General features: G+C 40.1%; 1 protein-coding gene across 1 annotated transcript in view; it reads left to right on the top strand.

Moving 5' to 3' along the window:
• stk17a (serine/threonine kinase 17a) overlaps nt 1–26,026 on the top strand; it is a 95,952-nt gene that overhangs the window by 42,543 nt on the left and 27,383 nt on the right. The window contains exon 2 of the mRNA XM_069912744.1: nt 11,741–11,953. Coding sequence (XP_069768845.1) covers nt 11,741–11,953 — 213 coding nt within the window. The remainder of the gene's footprint in view (nt 1–11,740; nt 11,954–26,026) is intronic.

Here is a 26,026-nt window from a genome sequence, read left to right as displayed (position 1 = left end):
AGAAACTCAGCAGGTCAAGGGGGGTCCGGGAGAAACTCAGCAGGTTAAGGGGGTCCGTCAGAAACTCAGGGGGGGCCTGACCTCGCCAGGACCATTGACCACTCCCCCTCCCTGCCGCAGGCCGACCCGCGACTCACGGTGACGGGGCCGCTGATCCGCCAAGATGCCGCCCTGCAGCGAGAGCCGATGCCCCCGCACTGTCGTTGTCCAACCCGATCGCCTGCAAATCCCGCCCTCCCGCACACAGGCCTGAGTAAGGATTATGAACTTTAATCTCAGGATAAAACGATCTTCCAATAGTTTCATGTCACAGTGATAAATATATTCCTGGTTAAAAATAGTCCGGCACCTGGATACAAGCTCATTAGGCATAAAACTTGAAAAGTGTGTAAATCAAAGGATATCTGTACCAATGGAAAAAGGGCATGGCAAATAACCCTGCTAGAGTTCATGCCCACAATCAGTCACCCATTTGATTGTTTCAGGAATCATGTTATTCTTCCACATTCTCAATAGCCCTCAGATTTTACTATTCGACAGCACACTAGCAACATTTGGAAAATCCTCTATCGAGAAATATTATTTATTGAATATTTTATTTCTCATTTGTTAATGCTTCTGGAAAGAGTTTATCCAAAACTATTATTAAACATTTATTTTAATAAGAAAAAGTTTAACATTACATATGTTGAAAGAAGAGAAAACATGCAGATGTTGTTGAAATTTTTCAATAAATATTTAGTTCGGCCCTCGACTTAGTCCAAGTTTTTAATTTTGGCCCTCCGTGAATTTGAGTTTGACACCTCTGGTGTAGAGGGTTTATAGTGGGGGACTGCAAACGTTGAGTGTGATTGAGGACAATGTTACCCACCTACACTGACACGCTCTGTTGGGATCCAGTTAATGAGGTGTCGTGCACTATCAGTAACCACCAAGATGGTGATGCAGAGTCCTAGGTTCCGAAGTTTTTGAGTGAGTTTACTTGGGACTGAAGCAATTTAAATAACAAATTCTCATTCTGTTTTTCACCAAATTTTATATTCACTCTATGTAAATATTTCTTCAGCCATTATCACTGCCCAATGATTTGAAGACACAGACTAAAAACACATGTAAATAAAGCTGCTTTATTAATGTTATATTTTACAAGTATTTCAGCACAATGTATAATCAAAAAGTAAGTCGTTTATCATGAGTTAAACATTTCAACTATGACACCATGAAATGTGAGGTGCTACATTTTGGAAAGGCAAATTTAAATAGGTCATATACATTGAATGGTAGACAATTGAGGAGTGCAGAGCAACAAAGGGATTTAGGAGTTATGGTAAATAGTACCCTCAAAGATGATACTCAGGTAGATGGTGTGGTGAAGAAGGCATTTGGAATGTTGGCCTTCATAAATCGGAGTATTGAATTCAAGAGTAGGGAGGTTATGATGAAATTGTACAAGGCATTGGTGAGGCCAAATTTGGAGTACTGTGTACAGTTTTGGTCACCAAATTATAGGAAAGATATAAACAAAATAGAGAGAGTACAGAGAAGGTTCACAAGAATGTTGACAGGATTTCAGGGTCTGAGTTCCAGGGAAAGGTTGTGCAGACTGGGGCTTTTTTCTCTGGAGCGTAGAAGATTGAGAGGGGACTTGATAGAGGTGTTTAAGATTTTAAAAGGGACAGACAGAGTAAATGTGGATAGGCTTTTTCAATTGAGAAAGGGGGAGATTCAAACTAGAGGACATGGTTTAAGATTGAAGGGGGAAAATTATAAGGGGAGCATGAGGGGAAATTTCTTTACGCAGAGGGTGGTGGGGATGTGGAATGAGCTTCCGGCAGACGTGGTCGAGGCGGGATCATTGGTTACATTTAAGGAAAGACTGGATCATTACATGGAGAGGAGGGGACTAGAGGGATATGGACCGGGTGCTGATCAGTGGGACTAGGAGGGTGGGGATTTGCTACGGCATGGACTAGTAGGGCCGAACTGGCCTGTTCTGTGCTGTAAGTGGTTATATGGTTATATGAAATATTCAGGTCTGGTAGAATTAATAAACTGTTAATGTCCCTTCCTTTAACCATAACAGGTTTATTGCCTGGATTAGAAAATAAGTCTTGTGAGGCAAGGTTAGCAGAGAGGGACTTTTCTCTTTGGAGCGAAGAGACTTAATAGAGGTCTATGCGATTCTGAGAGACCTAGATAAGATGAACAGCCAGCATCTTTTTCCCAGGACTGGAATAGGAAATCCCAGGGGACATCTCTACAAAGTGAAGGGAGGAAAGTTTCGGGGAGACATCAGGTTCTTAGAATTGTAGTTACCTGGAATGCCTTGCTAGGGATGGTGGTGGAGGCTGAAACATTAGGGACATTTTAAGAGACTCTTAGACAGGCACATGGATGAAAGAAAAAAATTGAGGTAGGAAGGGTGTTGATATTTTATTTGATAGGAATATATAGGTCGGGACAAACATTGAAGAGCCAGTACTGTCCTGTTATGTTCGATGTCTGATGAAGGATTATGCAGAAACTCTGGCCTGAACTGAGTTTTTTCATTTTTTGTGTATTTTTTTTCTGATTTATGGAATAAGCCATTCCTTGAATTTTAAATAATCAATTTCAATAAAAACCCTGATAATCTGGAACTCTCAGAACTTTGCACAGACAGATTTTCTAGACCATTATATATTACTTCAATGAATTGTATATTGCTTCAATGAATATACCAAATACCTAATTTGTTTTTTAATGTTGCATAGCAACATCTAAACTAGATTTTCCAGTGAGCAGGTAGGATAGGGTTTGCAGTAGAATTTGGGTCTGGTGAGTCAGAAGCCAAACCTTTGGGATTGCCAAACATTACCAGAGTTTTACTGTACCTGCAGCCTCCAATTATCTGTGGTTATATTTATTGCAAAGTGGACACATCACGTGACTCTCTGGTTCATTAGAATCTTAGTATAAGCTTTTGTAGATGCACATCATGTGTGAATTTTAATGCTGCACTATGACACTGCTATGCTATAGAACTTGTGGCCAAACTTGTGTAAGAGCCATATATGATAAACGTCAGATGTTTGAGTTCTGCAAGACATGAAAACATATTACATACACATTTTTACTCTTGCATGTACATTTTGATAAAAAGTTATATAAATATTAAGAAATATGTGTATGTAATAATATTCATGTCGTTTTTAAACTGCTAATTTGTATTAATTTCACACATACAACTTTTGACTGTGGTAAGTATCTGAGTTGTTTGAGGTGTCAGGACTTCGGATGAACAACCGCATGGGCGGTATATCCGCATGGTATATCCGCATTTGAGACATCATGAGCACCAATGGGCGGGCAGCCGGGAACTAGGTGAGAGTCAATGGTCGGAACATCAGAAGCTAGTGGGCGGGAGGCTTGGATCACACTTGCACTCCGCTAATTCTACTGCCACAACACAGCTGCACGCGCCACAATCCCGCGATCACAAGCCAAGTCCACTAACACTACACAGGCAAAATACCTCCATGAGCTGCATGAAGCTTATGAGCCATGGTTTGGCCTCCCCCCCCCATAGAAAATTTCTGATCAACTGTTTTAAGTTCAGAATTTTGATTTCGTATCCACATTTTAGAACAAAATTCAACTTCTTTATTTCAGAAGCTGAATTGCTATCCTTAAAAGCTGAAGTATGAACATTTACACCACTTTGTTAGACTACAGTTTTTAATTCCACGTGAAAGTCAATTAAAAGCCTTCTAAAGGTTGATTGTCATCTATTGGGCAGGTAATTTGGTCATTGAAACTCACTAATGAAAGTTTCTTTATTATAAATGTTTTTATTTCTCGGTCTCTAGGTGTGTGTGTGTTTGGAAGAATGACTTCATCTTTTGGCAATGCAGTTACACAAAAGAATTCACTTAGATTTTTTTTTTGAAAGTATGCATGTTCAGATTAAATTTGGGGTGCAGCACGTTATCACATAGCTGATTGGTTCCAATGTAAGCGAGTGTAAGAAGTGATTTGATTCGTATGAGGGAATTCTGCATTTTGGGACCATGTATTTTTTTTGTCAGTGAAAAGTATCTAATTCTTGTCTGTCATTTGCTGCCAATAATCAAATCTCTTCTGTTTGACAGTGGAATTAATGACTTGCCTGCAGGGATTAAACTTAATACTGAAATGGATTATATTCATGCACTGTAGTGCTGTGAAGTTTATGTAACAATAAATAACAGCTCATTGTTCACTCAAATTTGAATTGACATTGGTGCCCTCTACTGCTCCCACCATATTTCTATAGAATCACTGGATCCGCTCACTATTAAAAGAGAAATAAATTGGGGTGGAGTGGAGGTGAAAGGAGTGATCATTCTCAGTATAAATGCAGCTCTCGTCGCCACGTGTTTCTTTGTCTGTTGATGATTTGTAACCTAGAATTTGTCTTTTGTTGATGGGGTCACTGGCAAGGACGGTATTTATTGTGCATACCTACCTGTCATTGAGAAGGTGGTGGTGAACCACAAATGCTACAGTCGTTCTTGTGATGGTCTGCACTCTCACCATGAGTAGGGAGTTTCACTATTGAGACCCTGGAAATTGAATGAAGTAAAAATGCTGTGCTAGTGGAGGAGGATTATGCAAGTGGTGTGTCTGCTGCCTTTGCACCCCCTCCCCCAGAGATTACAGCTTTGGGTTATGTTGCTGCAGTACCCAACACCCAACCCCCAACCTTCCAATTTTCCCTTGCAACCGCTGCAACCGTGTCTGCCTGTCCCGCATCGGACTTGTCAGCCACAAACGAGCCTGCAGCTGACGTGGACATTTTACCCCCTCCATAAATCTTCGTCCGCAAAGCCAAGCCAAACAAAGAAAAGAAGACCTTTGAGTAGCTGCAGTATATTTTGCAAATGTTGCCTGCGGCAGTCACAGTGACTGTAGAGAGACTGAATGTCAAGGGTGGTTGGTGGCATTCTCGTCTAGTGTCCTGACAGAAGTGCTCATATTTGTCAATACAATTAGCATGACTAAGGTGCCACACATCCTCTTCATGCATATGATAGCACACTGCCCAAGAAATATGCTCTGCATCTGCAGGGGGTAAGGAGTCTAGAAAGTTCAGCTGTGGTATTGGCTCACTTCTTCACCTGTCAGACTCTTCCGATGCACCATCAATAACTCCAAAAGGCTGAAAGTTATGTGAAACTGATAGCTTGTTTCAACAAAAGAATGGAGTTGCGTCCATGCAGGTGGACTTTCCTGAACTGGAGATGGGGCTGTGGAACAGTCACCTTTATTCAGTCGTCTGTGGGAGGAGTCACAGATACAGTTAGCCAATGAGTGTGCCCAGACAGTTAAATATACAACCAGTGGTTTACCACATCATCCTGGCAGCTAGAGTTAGTGCTTATAAGCCGCTCTTTATAATAGACACAAGAACCAGTCCACAGTGAATTTTCTGTCCAGCCAGAAGCAGCAGTAGCATGACTTTTGTCCAGTTGAAATGCCTCCTTTTCTACAGGGGGTGGAGATTTGCTGCACAATTGAGGTGGGCAAAGAGAGCAAAAGGTCTTCCATAGTTTTGAAGTACCTGTATTGGTCATGTGATGGGATTACAAGGTGCATGGGGAATGTCAGCATTGAGTTGTTCTTGCTGTCCTCAACTTTTCATTACAGTAGTCCAAGGTGATTCTTTTACTTGGTATCTGTTTTGAAATGTCTGACGCACGATCGATGACTGAAGGACTGGAACTGAAGCAGAGGTGGACAGCATCTCTTGAGTTGCTGGCTCACACTGGCCTGGACTCGAACTGGGGACCGGGTTGTGGCATGACAGCCTTTATGGGGAATAAAGGGAAGGAGTCACGAGCAGGTCAGTGAGAGCAGGGTCAAACATACAAGGTTAAAGTATTTCCATACAGAAGTGGTTTCACCACAGTCGATGCTGCTCTTTTTACTGTAGCATAATATTAAATAATACCTTCTATAGACACAGTGATCCCTTGTTCTTCCTGCAGCCCCATAGTTGGTTCAGATCAGCCTTTTCCATCCAACTTTATTGTGAGAAATGGTAAACAAATTCAACAACAGATGCTGGAAAATGAAACAAACCAGAAATACTGGAAGAACTCAGCTAGTCAGGCAGCATCTGTGTTTTAAGTTGATGATCCTTTCTCAGAAATGAAACAAGATTTGCATTTGATATAAATTTCAAGTTTGAATTGGCTCCTAGTTCAGAGATGGCATCTTCCCCACTGAGTCCAAGCAAACATCCAAGCAGTAAGACAAGATTTGTGAAAGGTAGCATCAACTCAGGAGCCTGACACAGCCTATACATTACAGGATTATAGGAAATACATTTTGCAGTTTTAAGCACGTGCTGTTAGGTTTCCAGTAATAAAAAATATAATGCAACCCCTAGCTTTAAAATAAGTAAAGAGATAGATTAATGTATGTATGTGGAAAATGTGATGAAGATTAGAAGCTAGATGAGGTAGTAAATTGAATTAGACATTGGCATTGTGGGAGAGGCTAGAGGGTGGTGGCAGATGATTGCCTATCCGACTGCAGGCCTGAGACTTTTGACTGAGAATTGTTTGTCATATATCAATGATCTGGATAATTATGTGGTAAATTGGATCAGCAAATCACATGGCTTTAAAATTGGGGTTGTGATGGATTATATCATATTTTGTATTGTATAGAGATATGTTTTTGAAGGAGATAGATTGTGGGAGTAGTTTAGGTCACAAATAAACACAAATATTTCACAAAACAGATCTCATTTAAAATGCAAGAGCCCTTTTCAAACCAGACAGTCCAGGCCCAGTGCATTTGTAAAGACAATGGAAACTGCTTTGCTGAAGGTTTTCACAAGGAGGTGCAAATAGAAGAACCCAAGCTCAGAGACTTCACAAGTAGGTGTTAATTGGACTGATTCTGTGGAGTAATGGGTTATTGTTTTGAAAGAAACAGATGAGCGGGCTCAGAAGTTTGGGTCCGGTGCTTCAATCTGTCTGGTTGCAGTTTGCAGTTATAAGAAGGTCATGTGGTTTTGCAAGCAGAGAGAGAAAAGAGACCAAACTGGCTTTCTTGAAGAGAGAGAGAAAACTGGTTTCTGCAGTCATGATAAGCTGGCAGCTTGTTGAAACTCCATTTTGAAGACAGGTTGTGAGTTCTGAGTTCAGCCTGTTGAAAACCCTTGTGGTCCATACAAAAGGAAATGACTGGCTAGAGTGTTTCACCTGAAATAAGAGAAACAAAAGGAACTCTGTGGTGACCTGTAGAAGAAGAGGATATCATTTTGAAAACCCTGATGGGCCAAGTTTCTTCGGCAAGACACTGAAGTGGCTGATTGGAGGTAATCAGTTTGTGTGTGTCCAGCAACAAATCCCTCTCTGAAACCAACAAGAATCTTCCTGAATGGTAACCAATTACCTTTAAGCACCAGAGCTTGGTGAAAATTCATAAATGTTAAATTCTGTGCACAGTATAAGAATTGCCTGATACTGGTGAACTTGGAGGAGTGAGGAGTGAAGAACTTTTCTAAATTTATACACATTACATACACTTGCACTTAGAATTAGGAGGTTAAGTTAATAGTAATAAGTTAAAGTTTGATCCTGTTATGTTTAAAGAAAATTAAAAATGACTTTTGTTAAGTAACTATTTGTCTTGGTGAATTTCTATTGCTGCTAGGTTTTGGGCCCATAACAGGGTATAGTGGACAACTTGCAGAGGAGTCTGGACCTGCTTTAAAATGGCAGATGGATTTTAATGTGGAGAAGTGAGGTATTGTTCATTGGGAGGACAAACTAGGGTACAATTTAAACTGTAAACAATAGAGTACTGTGGAATGCGACAGAGTAGAGGGATCTGAGAATAGAGTTCATATTCCCTGAAAGTAAAGGTCACAAGTAGATAGAGTGGTAAAGAGCGCTTTTGGGACATTGGTCTTCATATATCAAAGTACTGACATGGGAGTTGGGATGAGGTCACATTTGGAATATTATACAGTTTTGGTCACTTACCTACAGAAAAGATGTCAAAAAGATTGAAAGAATGGAAAAAAAATTACAAGGATGTTTCTGGGACTTGAGGAGCTGAGTTGGAGGGTAAGGTTGGATAGGTTAGAACTTTATTCCCAGGAGCATTGAAGAATGAGGGGAGATTTGATAGAGGTGCACAACATTGAGGGATTATAAATGCAAACTGGCTTTTTCCACTGATATTAGGTGAGACAAGAATGACAAGATATGGGTTAAGAGTGAAAGGTAAGATGTTTAAGGGGAACATAAGGGGGAACTTCTTCACTTGGAGAGTGGTGAGAGTGTGGAAGGAGCAGCCAGCAGAGGTGGTTGATGCAGGTTTGGCTTCAATATTTAATAGAAATTTAGATACATGGATGTAGAGGACTATGGGCCAGATGCAGGTTGATGGAACTAGGTGGAAAATTAGTTTTGCACAGACTAGATGAGCTGAAGGGCTTGTTTTTGTGTTGTAATTTTATAAATGCTTCTACTATGAAAAGTCAGCAAGATAATAGCTTGGCAAAGAAAATGTGTGTAAATTCCCGTGGATGTCTTTTCAAATGTGGGGAGGGGTGGGGGGAAGGATAAAGGGAAGATTTATTAGTGTTGGTTGATATGGTTTTAATTTTAATGCAAAATTGTTTGTGAAAGTGCGCACGGGTAATGAAAACGCTCTTCAAGTAGAGTGGACTACTCACTCCACATGCAGTAGAATCTGAAGAGAGTTGATGGAATGTGGGAAAATTTGAATTTGTGATGTGTTACTGGGTGTTAAAGGTGGCACAGAGTCAGTGGATTCAAGGATTTGTTCCCATGCTATGTATGTAACTATAACATATTCTTGTTCTTCATAGAATCACAGTTTGTGCTTTTTAAGTGATTTCTCATGGAAACTGCATAATGTATTTTCCCAAAATATAGTCAGGAAGACTTGTGATGTATATCGAATGTTGGTTGTAATTCTTATTCTGCCCTCAATTTTAATGAGATTTAAATAAAAAAACACAATTTGGGTTGAATATACAAGAGCATTATTTAATTTTCAGTGGGTTTGGGAGAAGGCTTCAAGGGAAATTTAGCCAAGCATTGCTCAGCATTCATTAATTCTGTCCCTAGTTAACAATTTTTGGTTTTGCATTCAAATATATACATTTGTTCGAGGTTTTTTTTTAATGCAATGGGTTCAGTTGTGGTGTCCAACATGATGGAAGGAATAAATTAGTTTGTGTCATTGTTGTGACACTTGTGCTACAAGTGTAAGCATGGAATCTTGAAGTGGGTAATGTTGGAAATGCACTTTGAAGTAAAATTGCATTCATGCTGGGAATCAGTGTTTGGTGTTTCCTCTCCCAAAGCTGTGATCTTGTCTCTTTATACCCGTACTCCTAAAGAAATGCCAAAAAAAAAAATAATGAGCCTAAACATTTTTGTACTGAGCCCTGGGTTCCCTTTCCCACTGTGCTGACAAACCACAGGAAGTTTGCTCTGAGCAATGTACCCAAATTGAAATTAAGCTCCAGGATTTCACAAGTTTTCAAACATTTCTATCATGTGGGATACTGAATTGCTTGGCTTGCTCTCTCTTTAGAGCAGAGAGGTTAAAGGGAAATTAAATTGAAGTGCTTGGAGGCATGAAGGCCTCTGTTAAATTACAAATGACCTTTTTTATTCTTATTATTGTTGACCAAAGAACTCCAGTTTAAGGAAGTTAAGTACACAGTGATTTGGTAACTTTTCTTTTTTGTTATGCAGTGGGATTTAGTTGCGCTGTCTAACATGATAGAAGGAATAAGTTTATATGATGAAGAGGAAAGAGCAGTGTGATCAATCGGGTAGATTTCAAATGGATGTTGCGGATGTGTTGTTTATTTTAATTTAGACCTACAGCACGGTTACAGGCTATTTCAGCCCATGAGTCCATGCTGCCCAATTTTACCCCCAATTAACCTACACCCCTCAATACATTTTTGAACAGTGGGAGGAAACTGGAACCCCCAAAGAAAACCCACGCAGACACAGGGAGAACATGCAAACTCCTTACAGACTCCGCAGAATTTGAACCCTGGTACGGTCCTGATCGCTGGTGTCACGCTAACCACTACACCAACTGTGCTGTCAAATTGTCTCCTTTTTATATTTTTGTGATTTTTTTTTTGTGACCACCACAGTGGTGTTGAACCTCTTGTCCAATTTATATCTCAAAGAAGAGGAACGAAAAATGCATGAAGCATTTAGCAGGTTAACTGAGCAGCAGTTTTTATTTAAATTGGTGCTTGGGGATCTCAATTCTCAAACTCTGCTTTTAAATTTTTGTTAAATAAATGACATTTGGTCACATTATAGTAAACATTTACCAACACCAAACAGTGCCTTGGGAGATCTGTGTATACTCTCAGACATTTCACAGATTTTATTTTCTTTTTTCACAGGAGGTCCATTTGAACCATTCAGGCTGAAATGAATTGTTGGATCCCTGGCTTTCTGACAACATACTTTTTTATGCCAGCCATATTTCTGCACTGGTGAAAAGACTATTGTACCATTTCAGGGACTCTGCTCTCAAGGCCGTTTAGTTACGGTCCTCATGATTGACAGTAGAAAATGACATTGAAGTCAAACCAGTATCTAAACAAGCCTAGTTTATGATGTTAGCGCTGTTCAGCCTGGTAGTCCATTTCCTTTTAAGAAATTTCCAAGATGGAAAATTGCTTCTTTATTGAAAAAAGGGGGAATCCTCTCGTATTATAAACTTCCAATGATTTTTGAAACTTGGAAAATGCAGCTTATGAAACATGTTTTTAAAATATATTTAAAACCTAGTTATTTCTCCTTTTAAGTAGTGCAGAAAATATTCATCCAATTATTCAGATGTTCTCTGAAACTACTTTTTTTGAAAGGTAGTGGGGGGGGGGAAAAAAAGCTAAATTGTGTTTAGATGTGCCAAAATAAATCTTGGGTCCACCTTCCAAAAGACGATAGATTGAACGTTTTGAAATGTGCTTATTGTGAAAGTTGTGGGGTATAGTACATTTTTACAGTCAACATTTTAGTGTTTCTGAAGGATAGTTGGGTGGAGCAGCTTTGCATTCCTGAATGACCAAGATTTGCTTGGGAATTTTCTCCCACAAAAGTAGTCTTTACAGGAAAATCACTGAGAATCTGCATTTTTTTAAATTTATTGGAGCAATTGCAACTTCATGTGAATTATTGGTTCTCCATAGGAAGAATGCCTTACCATTTGTTGGAAATTGTGTTCACTTTTCACTTCCAAATAACTATTTAAAAGCTTTGCATTATGACTGGGAAGTCAATTAATCAGCTGAAATTGTTTTGAATTTTGTCTTCCTACGCCTGATTACTAATTTCACATTTGTGTGGCTGCATTACAGGTTCCTGCAAGCTATAATCTATGATCTTTAGATCATTATATGCTATTTAGGATAGGTTTTAAAATGGATAAATGCTTTAAAACCTAGTAACTTGATTATATTTTAAAATCTAACCCAGGTTCTGTACAAATCGTCTTTTTTCTCTCTCCACTGTATATCTCTTAATTTTTTTTTCTCTGTGGCCTATTCAATTTATTTTAAAATGCAAAAGATGCCAAAAATCAAATTGTATTTTTTTTTTGTAGTCCTTTAAGAAACTAGTCTTTTAAAACTATACCTTGAACATTTGCTCTGTTTATTTATGTGTGGAAAAATCTTTGTTCCTTACAGAGGCAAATTTGCAGTCGTTAAAAAGTGCACTGAAAAGGCTACGGGGAAGGCGTATGCGGCCAAATTTATGAGAAAAATGAGGAAAGGTCAAGACTGCCAAATGGAAATTATTCACGAGATTGCAGTATTGGAACTGGCTAAACCCAGTCCTTGGGTCATCAACCTTCATGAGGTCTACGAGACAGCATCAGAAATGATCTTGGTTTTGGAATAGTAAGTCTAAATCTTCAACTTTTTCAAATATTCAATGTTAAGGGTGCACTTACTGGACAAGTACACAAATGGGATTAATGAGTTCATGAAAATTGCTAAGCTTTTCTGATTGATAAGGTGAGAACTATGTAAAACCTACTTCAGAAGCTATTCTTTATATGGGTCATTCAGATAAACCTCATTATTGAGCAATGAAATATTTTTTTCCACTTTTTAATCATTTGGCAGCAGGTATTTTTTCCTGAGCCTAGATAAAGAATAGGCAAACTCCAGTGTTCAACATGGAGTCTTTTGCATTGGATTGTATTTGTTTTCTCCTTCAAACTCTTACCAATTTCCCTTCCAAATATCCTGTTATTTTGTGAGGAGTCCTTATTGCTGGCACCAATACAAGAGCCCAAGAAATCATTTTGAATAATCATTTTGTACTGTGTTGGGAGAAGTGACATTCTAATTCCATTTCAGCAAGAGAAGTCGAGGAGCATACCTCATAATGTTATGCAAATTAATTTACCTAGCTCTTTCTGTCACCAGTGTGATGATAATCAGGTGTTATATTGGCCTATACATTTAGATTACATTACAACCATTGGGTGTTATTTTTCACCTTCTAGTCTACTTCTGTTGAAAGCGTGGAAGATTAAGGATTACTTCAACACAAGTAAAGATAGGAGGAGAACAAATAGACAGCTAGGAGGTGCAGCAGTTCAGTGTTGCCTTCGACCCAGATTTAATCCTGATCTATAGTACTATTTCTATGGACTTTAGATGTTCCTGCTGTGACTGAGAGTTTCTATGATAGTTTTTTTTCACACACCCTAAAGATATGCTAATTGTTTAAATAGCCACTTGAAATTATGTGGGTAAAAATCCAAGGTGAGTTGAGATGTGGCAATTAAAATTTATCACCAGGGCAAATGGTAATGAGGGAATTGTTCTCCTAAGAATTAATATTGACACAATGGGTTGAATTCCTCCTCCATTCTTGTAATAAGAACCAAATCTATGCATAGTATTTAGCTGAAATATTTACTTTCTTAAACATCCTTTTTAGGGATGGGGTGGGGGGGGGGGGGGAAAGAACCATCATATTTTCCTTTCTTTATATATTTATGATTCAACAAAATTGGAAAAACTTCAATAATCTGCCATCTAATGATTTGGAAATGCTGGTGGTTGGTTATCTGGCACATTGAGGCCCTGGTTCCCACACCCCTTTAAACTCACAGGGCTTGCTCAAAAACTTGTATCACTGTGCAACAAAATATGTTACTTAGAATTCTATTTTATACAGTGTTGTACGTTGAGATAAAAGTAGGTGTAATATCCAATATATGGTAAATCTGGAACCACCAAAGTCCTGAGTATGCTGGTTTAGTTGAATCTTCCTCAAATCGAATAGAAAAATGAAACATTTTGGCACGCCAAAGTCCTTTTTTGTCTCATGGTTTGCTTTTGAACATCCTTTATGAAATAAAATGTAGTAGTCAATTTATGCTAATGTCCTAGAGAAAATTGTTTGAATAATTAATTTTGGTGGTTCTTAAGAGAAATCCATTTGCCAGGATGTTAAGAGAGTCAATACTTTAAAAAGGACCCTTCGTACTCGCAGGACTAATATTAGAAAGGCAGCATTCCTGGCAGAGCATTATTGCTTCTGTACTTGATTGAAATGCCACCCAAGTTCATCATTGAAGTTGCAAACTACTAAGCGATAGCAGATTGATTCAACCAAGCTAAAACAGAGTGCTGACAAGCACTCACTTGTGGATGTCTTCTATGGTAGGAGTGACAGGTATCAGAATCAGGATTTATTGTCATGAACAAGTCATGAAATTCGGTGTTTTGTGACGGCGTCATAGTGCAAATGTACGTATTGCATCCATCTTATGACTTTACTATATGAAATAAAATAATAATACTGCATGAAAAGTAAGGCAGTGTCTTTGGTTAATTTGAAGGCAGTGGGGAAAAAGCTGTCCTTGTGTTGCTGAGTGCTTTAGGCTCAGACATTTTTTAAAAAGTCATCCGACAGAAGGATGCATGTTTATTGGGAATTAAGTTGTTCCCCCTTTCACTGGAAATGAGATACAAGTTCCATCAAACACACCAGCATGGTAGATTAGTGATTGTGTATGATTGATATCTGCAAAGAGTAGTTCACGGACAAGTTTCTCTTGTGTCTTGGTGTGAGCTTGCAGGCACCTCAGATTGAAGAGACTGCCATCCGTGCGGTACCGGATGTACACAGCGTCTTCATTGTTGGGGTCTTTCATGGCTTGGTTCAGCATCATGCTGAAGAAGATTGAAAAGAGGGTTGGTGCGAGAACACAGCCTTGCTTCACGCCATTGTTAATGGAGAAGGGTTCAGAGAGCTCATTGCTGTATCTGACCCGACCTTGTTGGTTTTCGTGCAGTTGGATAATCATGTTGAGGAACTTTGGGGGACATCCGATGCGCTCTAGTATTTGCCAAAGCCCTTTCCTGCTCATGGTGTCGAAGGCTTTGGTGAGGTCAACAAAGGTGATGTAGAGTCCTTTGTTTTGTTCTCTGCACTTTTCTTGGAGCTGTCTGAGGGCAAAGACCATGTCAGTGGTTCCTCTGTTTGCGCGAAAGCCGCACTGTGATTCTGGGAGAATATTCTCGGCGACACTAGGTATTATTCTATTTAGTAGAATCCTAGCGAAGAAGTTTCCTGCTTTGCGGAAACTGCCAAAATGTTTGGCCTGGAAGTCAGCCTGAAGAAAACTGAGGTCCTCCATCAGCCAGCTCCCCACCATGACTACCAGCCCCCCCCACATCTCCATCGGGCACACAAAACTCAAAACGGTCAACCAGTTTACCTATCTCGGCTGCACCATTTCATCAGATGCAAGGATCGACAATGAGATAGACAACAGACTCGCCAAGGCAAATAGCGCCTTTGGAAGACTACACAAGAGTCTGGAAAAACAACCAACTGAAAAACCTCACAAAGATAAGCGTATACAGAGCCGTTGTCATACCCACACTCCTGTTCGGCTCCGAATCATGGGTCCTCTACCGGCACCACCTACGGCTCCTAGAACGCTTCCACCAGCGTTGTCTCCGCTCCATCCTCAACATCCATTGGAGCGCTTACACCCCTAACGTCGAAGTACTCGAGATGGCAGAGGTCGACAGCATCGAGTCCACGCTGCTGAAGATCCATCTGCGCTGGATGGGTCACGTCTCCAGAATGGAGGACCATCGCCTTCCCAAGATCGTGTTATATGGCGAGCTCTCCACTGGCCACCGTGACAGAGGTGCACCAAAGAAAAGATACAAGGACTGCCTAAAGAAATCTCTTGGTGCCTGCCACATTGACCACCGCCAGTGGGCTGATAACGCCTCAAACCGTGCATCTTGGCGCCTCACAGTTTGGCGGGCAGCAACCTCCTTTGAAGAAGACCGCAGAGCCCACCTCACTGACAAAAGGCAAAGGAGGAAAAACCCAACACCTAACCCCAACCAACAAATTTTCCCTTGCAACCGCTGCAATCGTGTCTGCCTGTCCCGCATCGGACTTGTCAGCCACAAACGAGCCTGCAGCTGACGTGGACTTTTTACCCCCTCCATAAATCTTCGTCCGCGAAGCCAAGCCAAAGAAGAAATGATTGATATAATGCAGGGATGGCCAAACTTGCTTAAAGCAAGAGCTACATGTGATAGATAAACTTCAGATGTTTGAGAGCCCCAAGACATGAAACAAATATTGCATCTTTTTACTCTAGCATACATATTTTGTTACAAAATTTTATAGAAATATTAAGAAATACATATACATTATATTTTTTTCATGTATTTAGTTTTTAAACTGCTCATTTGTATTAGTTTCAATAATCAAAAAGTATACATATACACACCAAATATTTTCAAAATCCTAAGAATTTTCTGTGGAAACTGCCTCATTAAATGTATTTAAGGTACAGTAAGATTTTTTTGCATCCTAGGGGAATTAAGGGTTATGGGGGGAAAACCGGAGCTGGGTCCATGGCCAGGTCAGCTATGATCTCACGGAATGTGATGACAGGCTCTGCGGGATGGATGGATAGCTCCTGCTCCTGTTTCTGATGCGTTCTCATCGGAAATGTTGAGGCCACTGGTCTCTGCAAATCCCTGCACCATTGTAGCGTCCACAGCCAAGCACACTATGTGGGAAGTGACCCGATGTAAAGCTGCCTCCTGTGGCAAGGTGAGGCCAAGGGGCCCACAGCTCTGCTCCTCCCCATCCCACCCTCTGCTCCCCTCTTCCCAGTCACCATGAGATGGGGAGTGGCTGCTGGGAGCAGAGGTTGGGGAATGGACCGATCTAACCTTTGTGCTGCCTGATGTTGACTCTCCATCTGGTGGGGCCAGGGTTTGCCTGTGGCCACTGACAGGACCTTCACTTCTGCTGCCAGTCCAGCTCTGTCCTGGCTTGGCATTTGGATGAGGCCTTCATTGAGGACCCCCTCGAACTGCCCCTACCTATCTCTGTCATCTTGTCTCACCCACCCACCCCCCCCCCCCCCCCCCCCCCCCCCCCCCCAACAACAGTGCCTGGTCAGAAAACTTGCCTCATCAGGGCACTCCTGGCCCAGCCTTACCTTCCTGATCTCTACCACTGTTTCCTACAAAGGACCATCAGCTTTGCCAGCCCTTCCTACTGCATATTCACATTGCTGTGCTGTATTGTGGCCTGGCCCAAGCAAGGAAAAACCTGACTCCGGCATGTGCTGTTTGCTCTACTTCTCTGCAGGGGCCGTTCCTCCATTCCTTTTTTCCTCTCCATGTCACACAGCCTGGGCTGTGACCATCCCGGGACCCCCTAGTCTGGCTGCAGGGATTTGGAGTGACCCAGGAGGCTTCAGGAGCACTGGCATATCCTCCAGCCAACATATTTCCACAAGCCGGACATTACCCAAGAACCACGGTTTGGCTACCACTCTGAAGTAATGGGTCACACAGCATATTTAGAAAGTAACTCATGTTTTGGGTATGTGCAAAATGCAGGAAGATGTCTGAATAGAAAGGTTGGGGGGAGGAGGGAGGAAGGAGCAAGGGGTGGATAAAGGTGGGAGGGTGGAAGATAAAAAAAAATTGATGGGGATGGGCGTAGCTCTCTGAATGGAGAGGGAAGGAACTGGGGAGCTGGAGAAAAGGAGACCGATATAAGGAACGAGGGGTTTAGCAGAAACTGTAGGTCGATATTAATGCTGTCTGACTGGAGATTATTTAGACATACAGCACATTAACAGGCCCTTTTGGCCCACAAGCCCATGCAGCCCAATTGACCTACAACCCCGTGATACATTTTGAACAGTGGGAGGAAACCAGAACCCCAGGGAAATGCCACACAGACACCGGGAGAATGTACAAACTCCTTTCAGACAGCGTAGGATTCTAACCCCGGCCCCAATTGCTGGCACTGTAACAGAGCTGCACTAACCGTGCTGCTGTCCTATTAGATGGTGTTTCTCCAATTTATGGGTAGCCTTGGTTTAGGCTCCTCTACGTTAGACTGAATGAAGAATGGAAGGTTGTTTCATTGAGCATCTTTGCTGTGCCTGCTGCAATATCAGGGACTCTTGGTGACTACTCATTTGTAGTTTTGATGGATTCCACATACTATTCCCACACCAACATGTCCTTTGGAGAAGAATATTGTTCTAAACTTCTTTTGTCTCAATCTCTGAAACGGAGCACATTAGCTATCTCAGGAGGCTTCAAGGTGGATAAATCCTGTGACCCAGACCCACCAGACTGGTTAACTTCTACTGCTGTCTAAAATGGTCTATAGCTGCTCAATGTGGAGTGACGATAGCAAACACCAGAGGACATTGGTATAAGGTGAGGAGAGGAAAGTTTAGGGGAGGTCAGGGATAATTAGCTGTCCCTTTTGCATAATGTACGTCAATAAATAATGAAAGCTTATTCGAAAGATCATGCTAATATCCTGGGCACATGCAATTTTATGAATTGTACAAATCAATTTAGCAAAATCCTTTAGGATGAGTTCATGAAATCCTTTCAAGATGTCTTCCCAAGAAGAGTGCAGGACATTTTATCTCTGGTCATGTATAATGTGTCAGGATTAATTAATTATCAGTTTGTATTGAGGTACTTTGATCAGAATGGAAAATACAGCAGATGCTGGAAATCTGAAACAAGAATGCAGGAGGGAGAAAAATGTAGTTTCAGGTCATTAACTATAAAATGAAAAATTATGGATCTGAAGCACACAAACTGTTTTTTGTTAATTGATTTCTTAAACTGGACAATAACAATAAAATAAAATGTACTGGTTAAGCAGTAACTTCATTTAAAGAGCTTATTTGGAACTGGAAATTATTGCCACAGTGGAATGTAAAGCTATAAAATAGGGTGCAAGTAGTCTACCATAAATTGAAGCTTTTTTTAAAAATTCCACCGAAAGCATTGATGTACCCAATTGTATTCAGAAAACATAAAATAGAAACATGCACTTGAATGATGACCATAATTTGAATATGGAACGCAAACAAAAAATTGAAGCTTGATTGTACATAGAAAACATTATGAAATATTTATGCCAACCTTTGCAGATGTATTGAGCAGCAATTAATCAATGAAACAAGTCACACATTTGTCCTATTGTTTTCTATGTAAAATTTTCTATTTGAAAATCTTTTAATTCAATATATGGTTTCACATTTACTTTTGTAGACTTGTTTGTGATTAGTGACATGTCGTAACAGAGCTTTTGGCCCAGAATGTCAATACTGATTTGGTTGTCTACCTCAGCTAGTCCTATTTGTCTGCATTTGGCCCATGTCTCTAACCTTATTCTGTCCCCATTCCTGTCTAAATGTCAAACATCATAATTGTGCCTGCTTTACAGGTTCTGCTGACAGCCGGTTACACATACCGACTCCCCTCTGTGATAAAGGTGTCCCTTGTGTGCCTTTTTATGTTCTTCTCCTCCCTTGAAATGGATGTGCTCTAGTGTTAGATTCCCCTACCCTGAGAAATGACTGACTATTTTTCTTATTGATACCCCTTATGATTTTTTTATATCTTTGCAAGGTTCCTCCTATGTTCCAGGGAATAAAGCCCCAGCCTTGTAATTCAAGCCCACTAGTGCTGGTAGCATTCTTCTGAATCTTTTCTGCATCTTTTCCAGCTGAAGACATCTTTCCTATAGGTGGGTGAATTAATCAAAACACAATATTCCAAGTGTGGTCTCACTAACATCTTGCACAGTTGTAACAAGATGTCCCAGCTCATGTACTCAATGCCCTGACCAATGAAGGCAATTGTGCCAAGTGCTGCTTTCACCATGTGTGACACCACTTTCATGGATTTAAGAACCTGTGTCCCACCTCAAAACTCTTCAGGCCTCTACCATTTCCTATGCAAGTCCTGATTGAAAGAACTCTTCAGAGTTTATTTTCTCACCTCTAAGGAGATTAAATTGATAAATACTGAAAGGATCATTTTGTTTGAGGGCTTTGGCAAGGTTTGATTTCTTTGCATGTTATAGCAGCAATAGCACATCTTAATTTTGAAGGGAAGGTGGGCAAGAGATTAATGTTCAAATAAATACTGCCAGCTAAACAATGTTTGCTGTTTGTTGTCTGTCTTCATTGAAGTAGACCCATTAATACATTTCTTGTGGACAAAAGCACAAATCATGTCCTGTCATCAATAGAGTTTTGTAAATTGTGTAATTCCACAAATGCTGTCTCCAAAAATCCCCCATATTCACTGAAAGGAAAACAAATAGACACCAGTATCCTCTCCCAGAGAAATGTTCTCTCTGTTGGGTCCCATTTATTTGCAGTCTGTGATATTGGACAGGCCATGTCACTCTCATTGACATCAGACACCAAAACAAAATGCTCTATTCAGAGCTCTTGTGGGAGGATATTAGACAAAGAAGATTCGAGAACGTACGCAGGTTACTTGACAAAGTGTCACATACCCACAATGATTGGAGAACCACAGACAACTGCTCAAGGAGTAGAAAAAGCATTTGGGATGGTATTAAGAACCTTGCCTATGCATTGCGAGTATACAGAGTATGCTGCTTCACGGCCACCTTCAGCTTTATCTGTACAATGGTATGCAGTTCCCATATCGGCTTCAATGGTGACCTCAAATTCCCAAAACAGCACTGGAAGAAAGTCACTGTCTATGCTGAGGGAATGCCAAAGAAGAAATGTAATGTGTAGAATTGTTATTCATATCATTGTCAAGAATAATGCATCCTTTATGTTCACAGGGCCTTCATAAATATCACTGAAAGCATGGAAAATGCTTCTAATTTAAGCCATTGAATGTACTTGACTAGTGATAGATTTTATAGGAATTAGACAGCACAGCTATGTAGTTTAATGCCTATTTGGAGATCAAAAGTAGCAATACATCTGGCACATGAACTTGGCCTCATTGCTCATTGGTTTCCTGCTGCGAATTCATTTATGTCATTGTGCTTTCAGCTGCACGTGACAGTCCTTGTTCATGGCCTGAAACAGCTTTGAGTAAAGAGGACTCTTCAGTTACCAGGGGCTCACTGTTTAGTTAGGGCAGGATGCTATTCATAGCAAACTTTCACTTGAGTGCAAATTGTTTTCATAAGGGGAAGTTGGATTTTTATTTTTTCCACAGTGGGTTTGTGAGGGCAAGTTTTGTATAATGAATTCAATTCTTGATCCATGCCAAAATGAGCAAACCTTTGTTTCGGAATATGTGTAGATTATTCTAAAAGTCTGGACAATGAAATCCTTAGAAGTCTATCTCAATAGTTTTTTTTTTTTGCTGAGGATTGTTTTGTATTTAAGTATTCTGTAAATTTGAAGTCAAATAGAGACCCATGTTGGCAAAATAAAATCAAAATTAGTAAAAGTGCAACTTTAATATTTATCCAGTATGCTAACACCAAGGTTATGGTTTTGAAACTTGTACGATGCACTATTTTCCCAGAACACCTGCTTAATTGGCCCTCCTCAAGTGAAATTTGCACATTTTTGTATATTCTGAACTCTGTTGTGACGACAAAGCAGACCATTCTTTGGTCCAGTGATTATGGGACTATTCCCAGCTGGATTGAAGAAATTTAAACATGGAATCTTTCTGGTTGGCAGAAAGTTTTAATCTGTGCATAGCTAGGACCTTTAGTGAGCAAAAAGATTCTCCTAGATGAGAGAAAAAAAATTCAAAATGACCTTGGATTATATAAAGCTGTGCCTGCCATGTGGTTAAGTGTATGGTGTAATTCCAATGTGAGCATCTGCAGAGGAAATGTCATATTTTGTGCATTTGGTTAAAATAATGAAATTAAAGTTCTGATGCAAGTATTTTTCATTGCGTTTAACATTTCTTTGTAGCTGACCACAAATTGACAATTTGCTTTGGATGATTGCACAGAGGGTAGATTAAAAGTGAAATATCTCACTCACAGAAGCACTGAGCTATTAACTCCAGGGGTTTGCTTTTACTAGTTGAGCTCTCCTGTGTGACTTAATTGAAGCTCACACAGTGACATGATCTTGAGCCTCAATTTGATGATAAAGTTGAACATATTTTTGGAATTTAGTCCTTGCGTTCTACAGCAAGAAGGCTGGCTCTTCAGCCCAATTTGTCCATTCTGACCAAGCTAATCCCATTTGCCTACATTCAACCCCACGTCGCTCCAAACCTTCCCTATAGATGAAGTGTATATGGCTTTTGAACATTAGTTTTCTCTCCTTTTAAAGATCAAGGATATTTCTAGTGTAATGTAATAATACATTAAAATAAAATATACATGATTTACTTAAAATTGTACTTGTATTCTTAGATCCCTCTGTCCTACAACACTCCCTAGGTCCCTATCATTTACTGTGCCATGTCAAAATGCAAAACCTCATACTTCCCAGTATTAAATTCCATCAACCATTTCTCTGCCCTCCTGCCCAAATGATCAAGATTGTACTGCAATCTTGGCAACTATCTTTTCTATCTACAGTACCAGACACTTCAGACTCATTTGCAAACTTGCTCATCGTACCAAGAATGTTTTGAGCTAAATGACTGATATAGATGACGAACAGCAATGGGCCCAGCATCAAACCCTGTGGTACACTACTGGTCACAGGCCTCTAATCTGAAAAACAACCTTCCACCATTACCTGCATGAAGCCAATTTTATTCATTTTGCTCTCTCTTTGGATCCCATGCAATGTAACCTGCTAGAGCAGCCTATTGTGTGGAACCTTATCAAATGCCATTTTCAAATCCATCTGCAACTATGGCCGATAACTAAAAAGATTTACTTCTTCAAAAATACTCAAATCAGATTTGTGAGACATGACCTCCCACTTATCAAACCATGCTGACTTTACCTAATAACTTCTTGTCTGTACAAATGCAGGTATATCTTCTCCCTCAGAATGTTTTCTAGTCTTTTAACAAACGCAGATTTTAGTCTAGTGAAAACACGAAGCTGGAGAAACTCAGCAGGTCAAGCAGCTTTATATAGCAAATGTAAAAATACATCACTAATGTTTCGGGCTTGAGCTCTTCAGAATGTTAGTCTCACTGGCCTGTAGTTTCCAGGCTTTTCCCTGCAGCCCTTCTTGAGTAGAGGCATAACGTTTGCCACCTTCCAGTCTTCTGGCATCTCACCTGTACTTAATAAAGACCTGCATCTCTGCCAGGGCACCTGCTACTTATTCTCGAGCTTCTCCCAGATATACCTAATCAGGCCCAGAAAATCTGTCTACCTCCTGCATCAGAACTTTCAGTACCTCCACAACTGTAATACTAAATGTTCTCAAGACATTACCATTGACTGCTCTAAGTTCTACAGTCCTGGTCTTTTTCCACAGTAAAAACCGAAGTACTTATTGATGACATTGCCCTTCTCCTGTGGCTCCACACAGGGTTGACTGCATTGATTCCTGATGAGTCCTTTTTTTTCCCCCACTCTGGTTACCTTTTTACCCTTTGTGTATTAGTAAAATCTCTTTGGATTATACTTTTTCTGCCAGAGCTATCTCCTGTCCCCTTTTTGCCATCCCAATTTCTTTTTTTTTAAGTTTGTTCCTTGATTCCAGTTGTTTTCACCCCTTGCCATCTCCTTGCTCTTGATCAGAACCTGATTTTCCTTTGTCATCCAAGGTTCCCTACGCTTGACTCCCCAAATGCATCACCTCACACATTTTGAGATTACATTTCTTTTATCAGTACTCGTCCCAACTTTTAATTTGATTTATTCTAACATATAAAAGCTAATTAACAGATATGTGATCTGTTATTCAGGAAGCCTTGGTGATGAAAAATTGGAGTCACAAATCTGAAATTATTTTTTTTAATATGTAAGCAAGACCCGGGTGCCTCTTCAGGTGGATGTAAAATTTCCTATGGCTCAATTTAAAGTGAAGGGATGGGGGAGGTGTTCCTTTCAAATCTTGGTTACAGTCTTTTATTTAACAAATGAATAATATATTTCATTTGCCGTTGACAGAGCTATAAGAACTGTTTAATGAAAATTAATTAAAAATCAACAAGTGCTAAAGTTAGAACAGTAAATGTCTATGCAGCATTTCTTTGTCAAAATGGTAATTCTAAAAATACAGCATTTCCTGGAACAATAACAAATTAACCATACCTGTCCCATAGAGATGATTGGCTTATAGAGCATTTTACATTGCTTCACGTTATTCAAAAACTGCACACCATAACTAACTTCTTTTCAGGGTAGCCAATACAAGTCAATATTCTGAAGTTTCATATCATTGAACTCATCTTCAATAAACATAATAAACACAGCTGTATAAAATTTTGGTTCGACTGCATTCGGAGGGTTGTGTGAAATTTGGGTCAGCTCATTACCAGGATGCTGCCTGGATTTAAAGGTATGAGCTATGGTGAGAGGTAGGACAAATTTGGGTTGTTTTCCCTGGAGTGTCGAAGACTGAGGGTGATGATAAAAATTCATGAAATTCAGATAGGCATTGATAGGGTAGACAGTAAGAATCTTTTTCCAAGATGAAAAATGGCACTTATTAAGGATGTGTTTAAAGTTGAGGGGGGTGCGTACCACAGTGGTAGGTATCTGGAACAGGCTGCCAGGTGTAGTAGTGGATCTGGATATGATAGTGTTTAAGAGTATTCAAAATAGACACATGAATATGCAGGGAATAGAAGGATATACATATTGTTCATGCAACAGAACTTTAATTTGGTATTGTGGATGGTACATGTGTGATGGGCAGAAGGACCTGTTCCTGTGCTGATGTTCTGTTAATTAGTGCAGTATCACATGAGCCCACAGTTACAGTTTGTCCTTTCTTTCACGTGTTAATGGAATATATATATATATATTTAATCATAACTTCACAAGGAAAGGGTTAGATTATTAGAATAGTTTTTGTTTTGTATACATTTTTTGGCTCTTTCATAAGGTGTTTATTTATTAATATGCATTAGATATGTATTCTTGTTATTACCTATGTATGAGATTATTTATTTATATACATGTATATCAACATTATTTAGGTGTTCCTTTTTAATTTTAACCCAGTTAAGAGGTGGTTTTAAGAACAATTTGTGGATTTTAGATCCATCAAATTATCATAACTATTTCCAATCAATCAGAGTTTTCCATCCTAAAATAGTGTACAGCAAATTGGTTTCTTCATGCAACTCCGGAGAATGACAACTTCTGTTCTTGAACCCACTACTTCGAGCAGTTCCATATGTGTGTGAAGGGCATGGAGGGGTGTGTTTAGAATGTAATCACGATGCTGTTGTGTGAAATGTGTACATGTCTGACAGCAGATGTGTAGGAGGGTTGATTCTGACTGTAGGTTGTAGTGCTTCCTTCTAGTGTGTAATGGTTATGCACTCCTGTGCTGCACATAGAATGGAGGGGGGAAAGCTAGGAGAGCCCATTCACGGGTGAAGGGAGTTTAGCAAGGGTGTACAGAGTGTTCCACGCAGGTTTTAAGTAATAGGCAATGTGACACTGATTCGCCTCCCTAGAGGAGCCACAGTGCACAGGTCCTTTGGTCCACTGTGTCTGTGCAAGCTATTTTGCCAATTTACATTAATCCCATCTGCCTGTGCATGCTGCATTTCTCCAACTGTTCATGTGCTTGTTTAAAGATTCTCAAATGTTGCTACTGTATTATATCTGCTTCCACAACTTCCCCAAGTATGCATATACTACCCTTGCTACTTTATCACTTTGTGTTGTCATCTTAAGGGAACCATGGACTTGTACCCCAAAATGTGAGGTGCATCAATACTTCTCAAGCCTTTCTGCTTAACTTTAACTTTTCAAGGTGCCTCACCTTGCGCTTGTTTAGATAAAGCACCATCTACCATTTCTCTGCCCTTATTCCAACTGACCTATATCCTGCTGTATAGGTGAACTCCCAAGTCCAACAGGGCATTGTGCAGATTTCTCAACCTTGGAATTGTGTCAGGTTAAATTTTAAGTTTGCACAAACAAGTGCAGCAGGCCCATTCAAATGAATGGGAGAAGATCTGTTAGCATCGACTTGGGATTAGTGATTTTTGGGTGGATTTTTTTTTCCTTTTAACACTTCTTGGCTGATTCTTAAGGCCTTTGATTTTTCCCAAGCATTCAGTAATTCCAAACGGTTTGACAGTGAATGAACCTGGAATCTCAGTGCAACTAGCCTGGGCCAAGCCAATGAGCTGGCAACCAGCCACTAGGTGGCTGACTGTGTCTTGGAAGACATAACGTTGCCCAGAGCATAAGCAACTGATGATCTCAGGGCTGCAGAGGTTCTCTCTATTCTATCCCGCTATTACTTCATGATCACAGAGAGTGGAAGGATCAAAGAAATTGCTGAGGTGATCACATAGATGGAGCGATGGCGAGTGAATCTCTGCAGCTAAATGCAGGATTCTGAATGGAAGAATGGATGGCTATTGAGTGCCATGATGACAGGAAAAGTGACTGCGAGCCTTCAAAAAAAGTTATTCTAAGAGCTTTAAATAAGATGTTAATTCATTTATGTACAATGGTTTTGTCACTTGTAATGCAAATATAAATCTATATTGGTGACTGCCATTCTG

This window comes from Narcine bancroftii, chromosome 1 (genome assembly GCF_036971445.1).
Source record: "Narcine bancroftii isolate sNarBan1 chromosome 1, sNarBan1.hap1, whole genome shotgun sequence".
Lineage (NCBI taxonomy): Eukaryota > Metazoa > Chordata > Chondrichthyes > Torpediniformes > Narcinidae > Narcine > Narcine bancroftii.
Note: the sequence above shows the minus strand (reverse complement) of the source record. Positions and strands in the feature narration are given on the sequence as shown.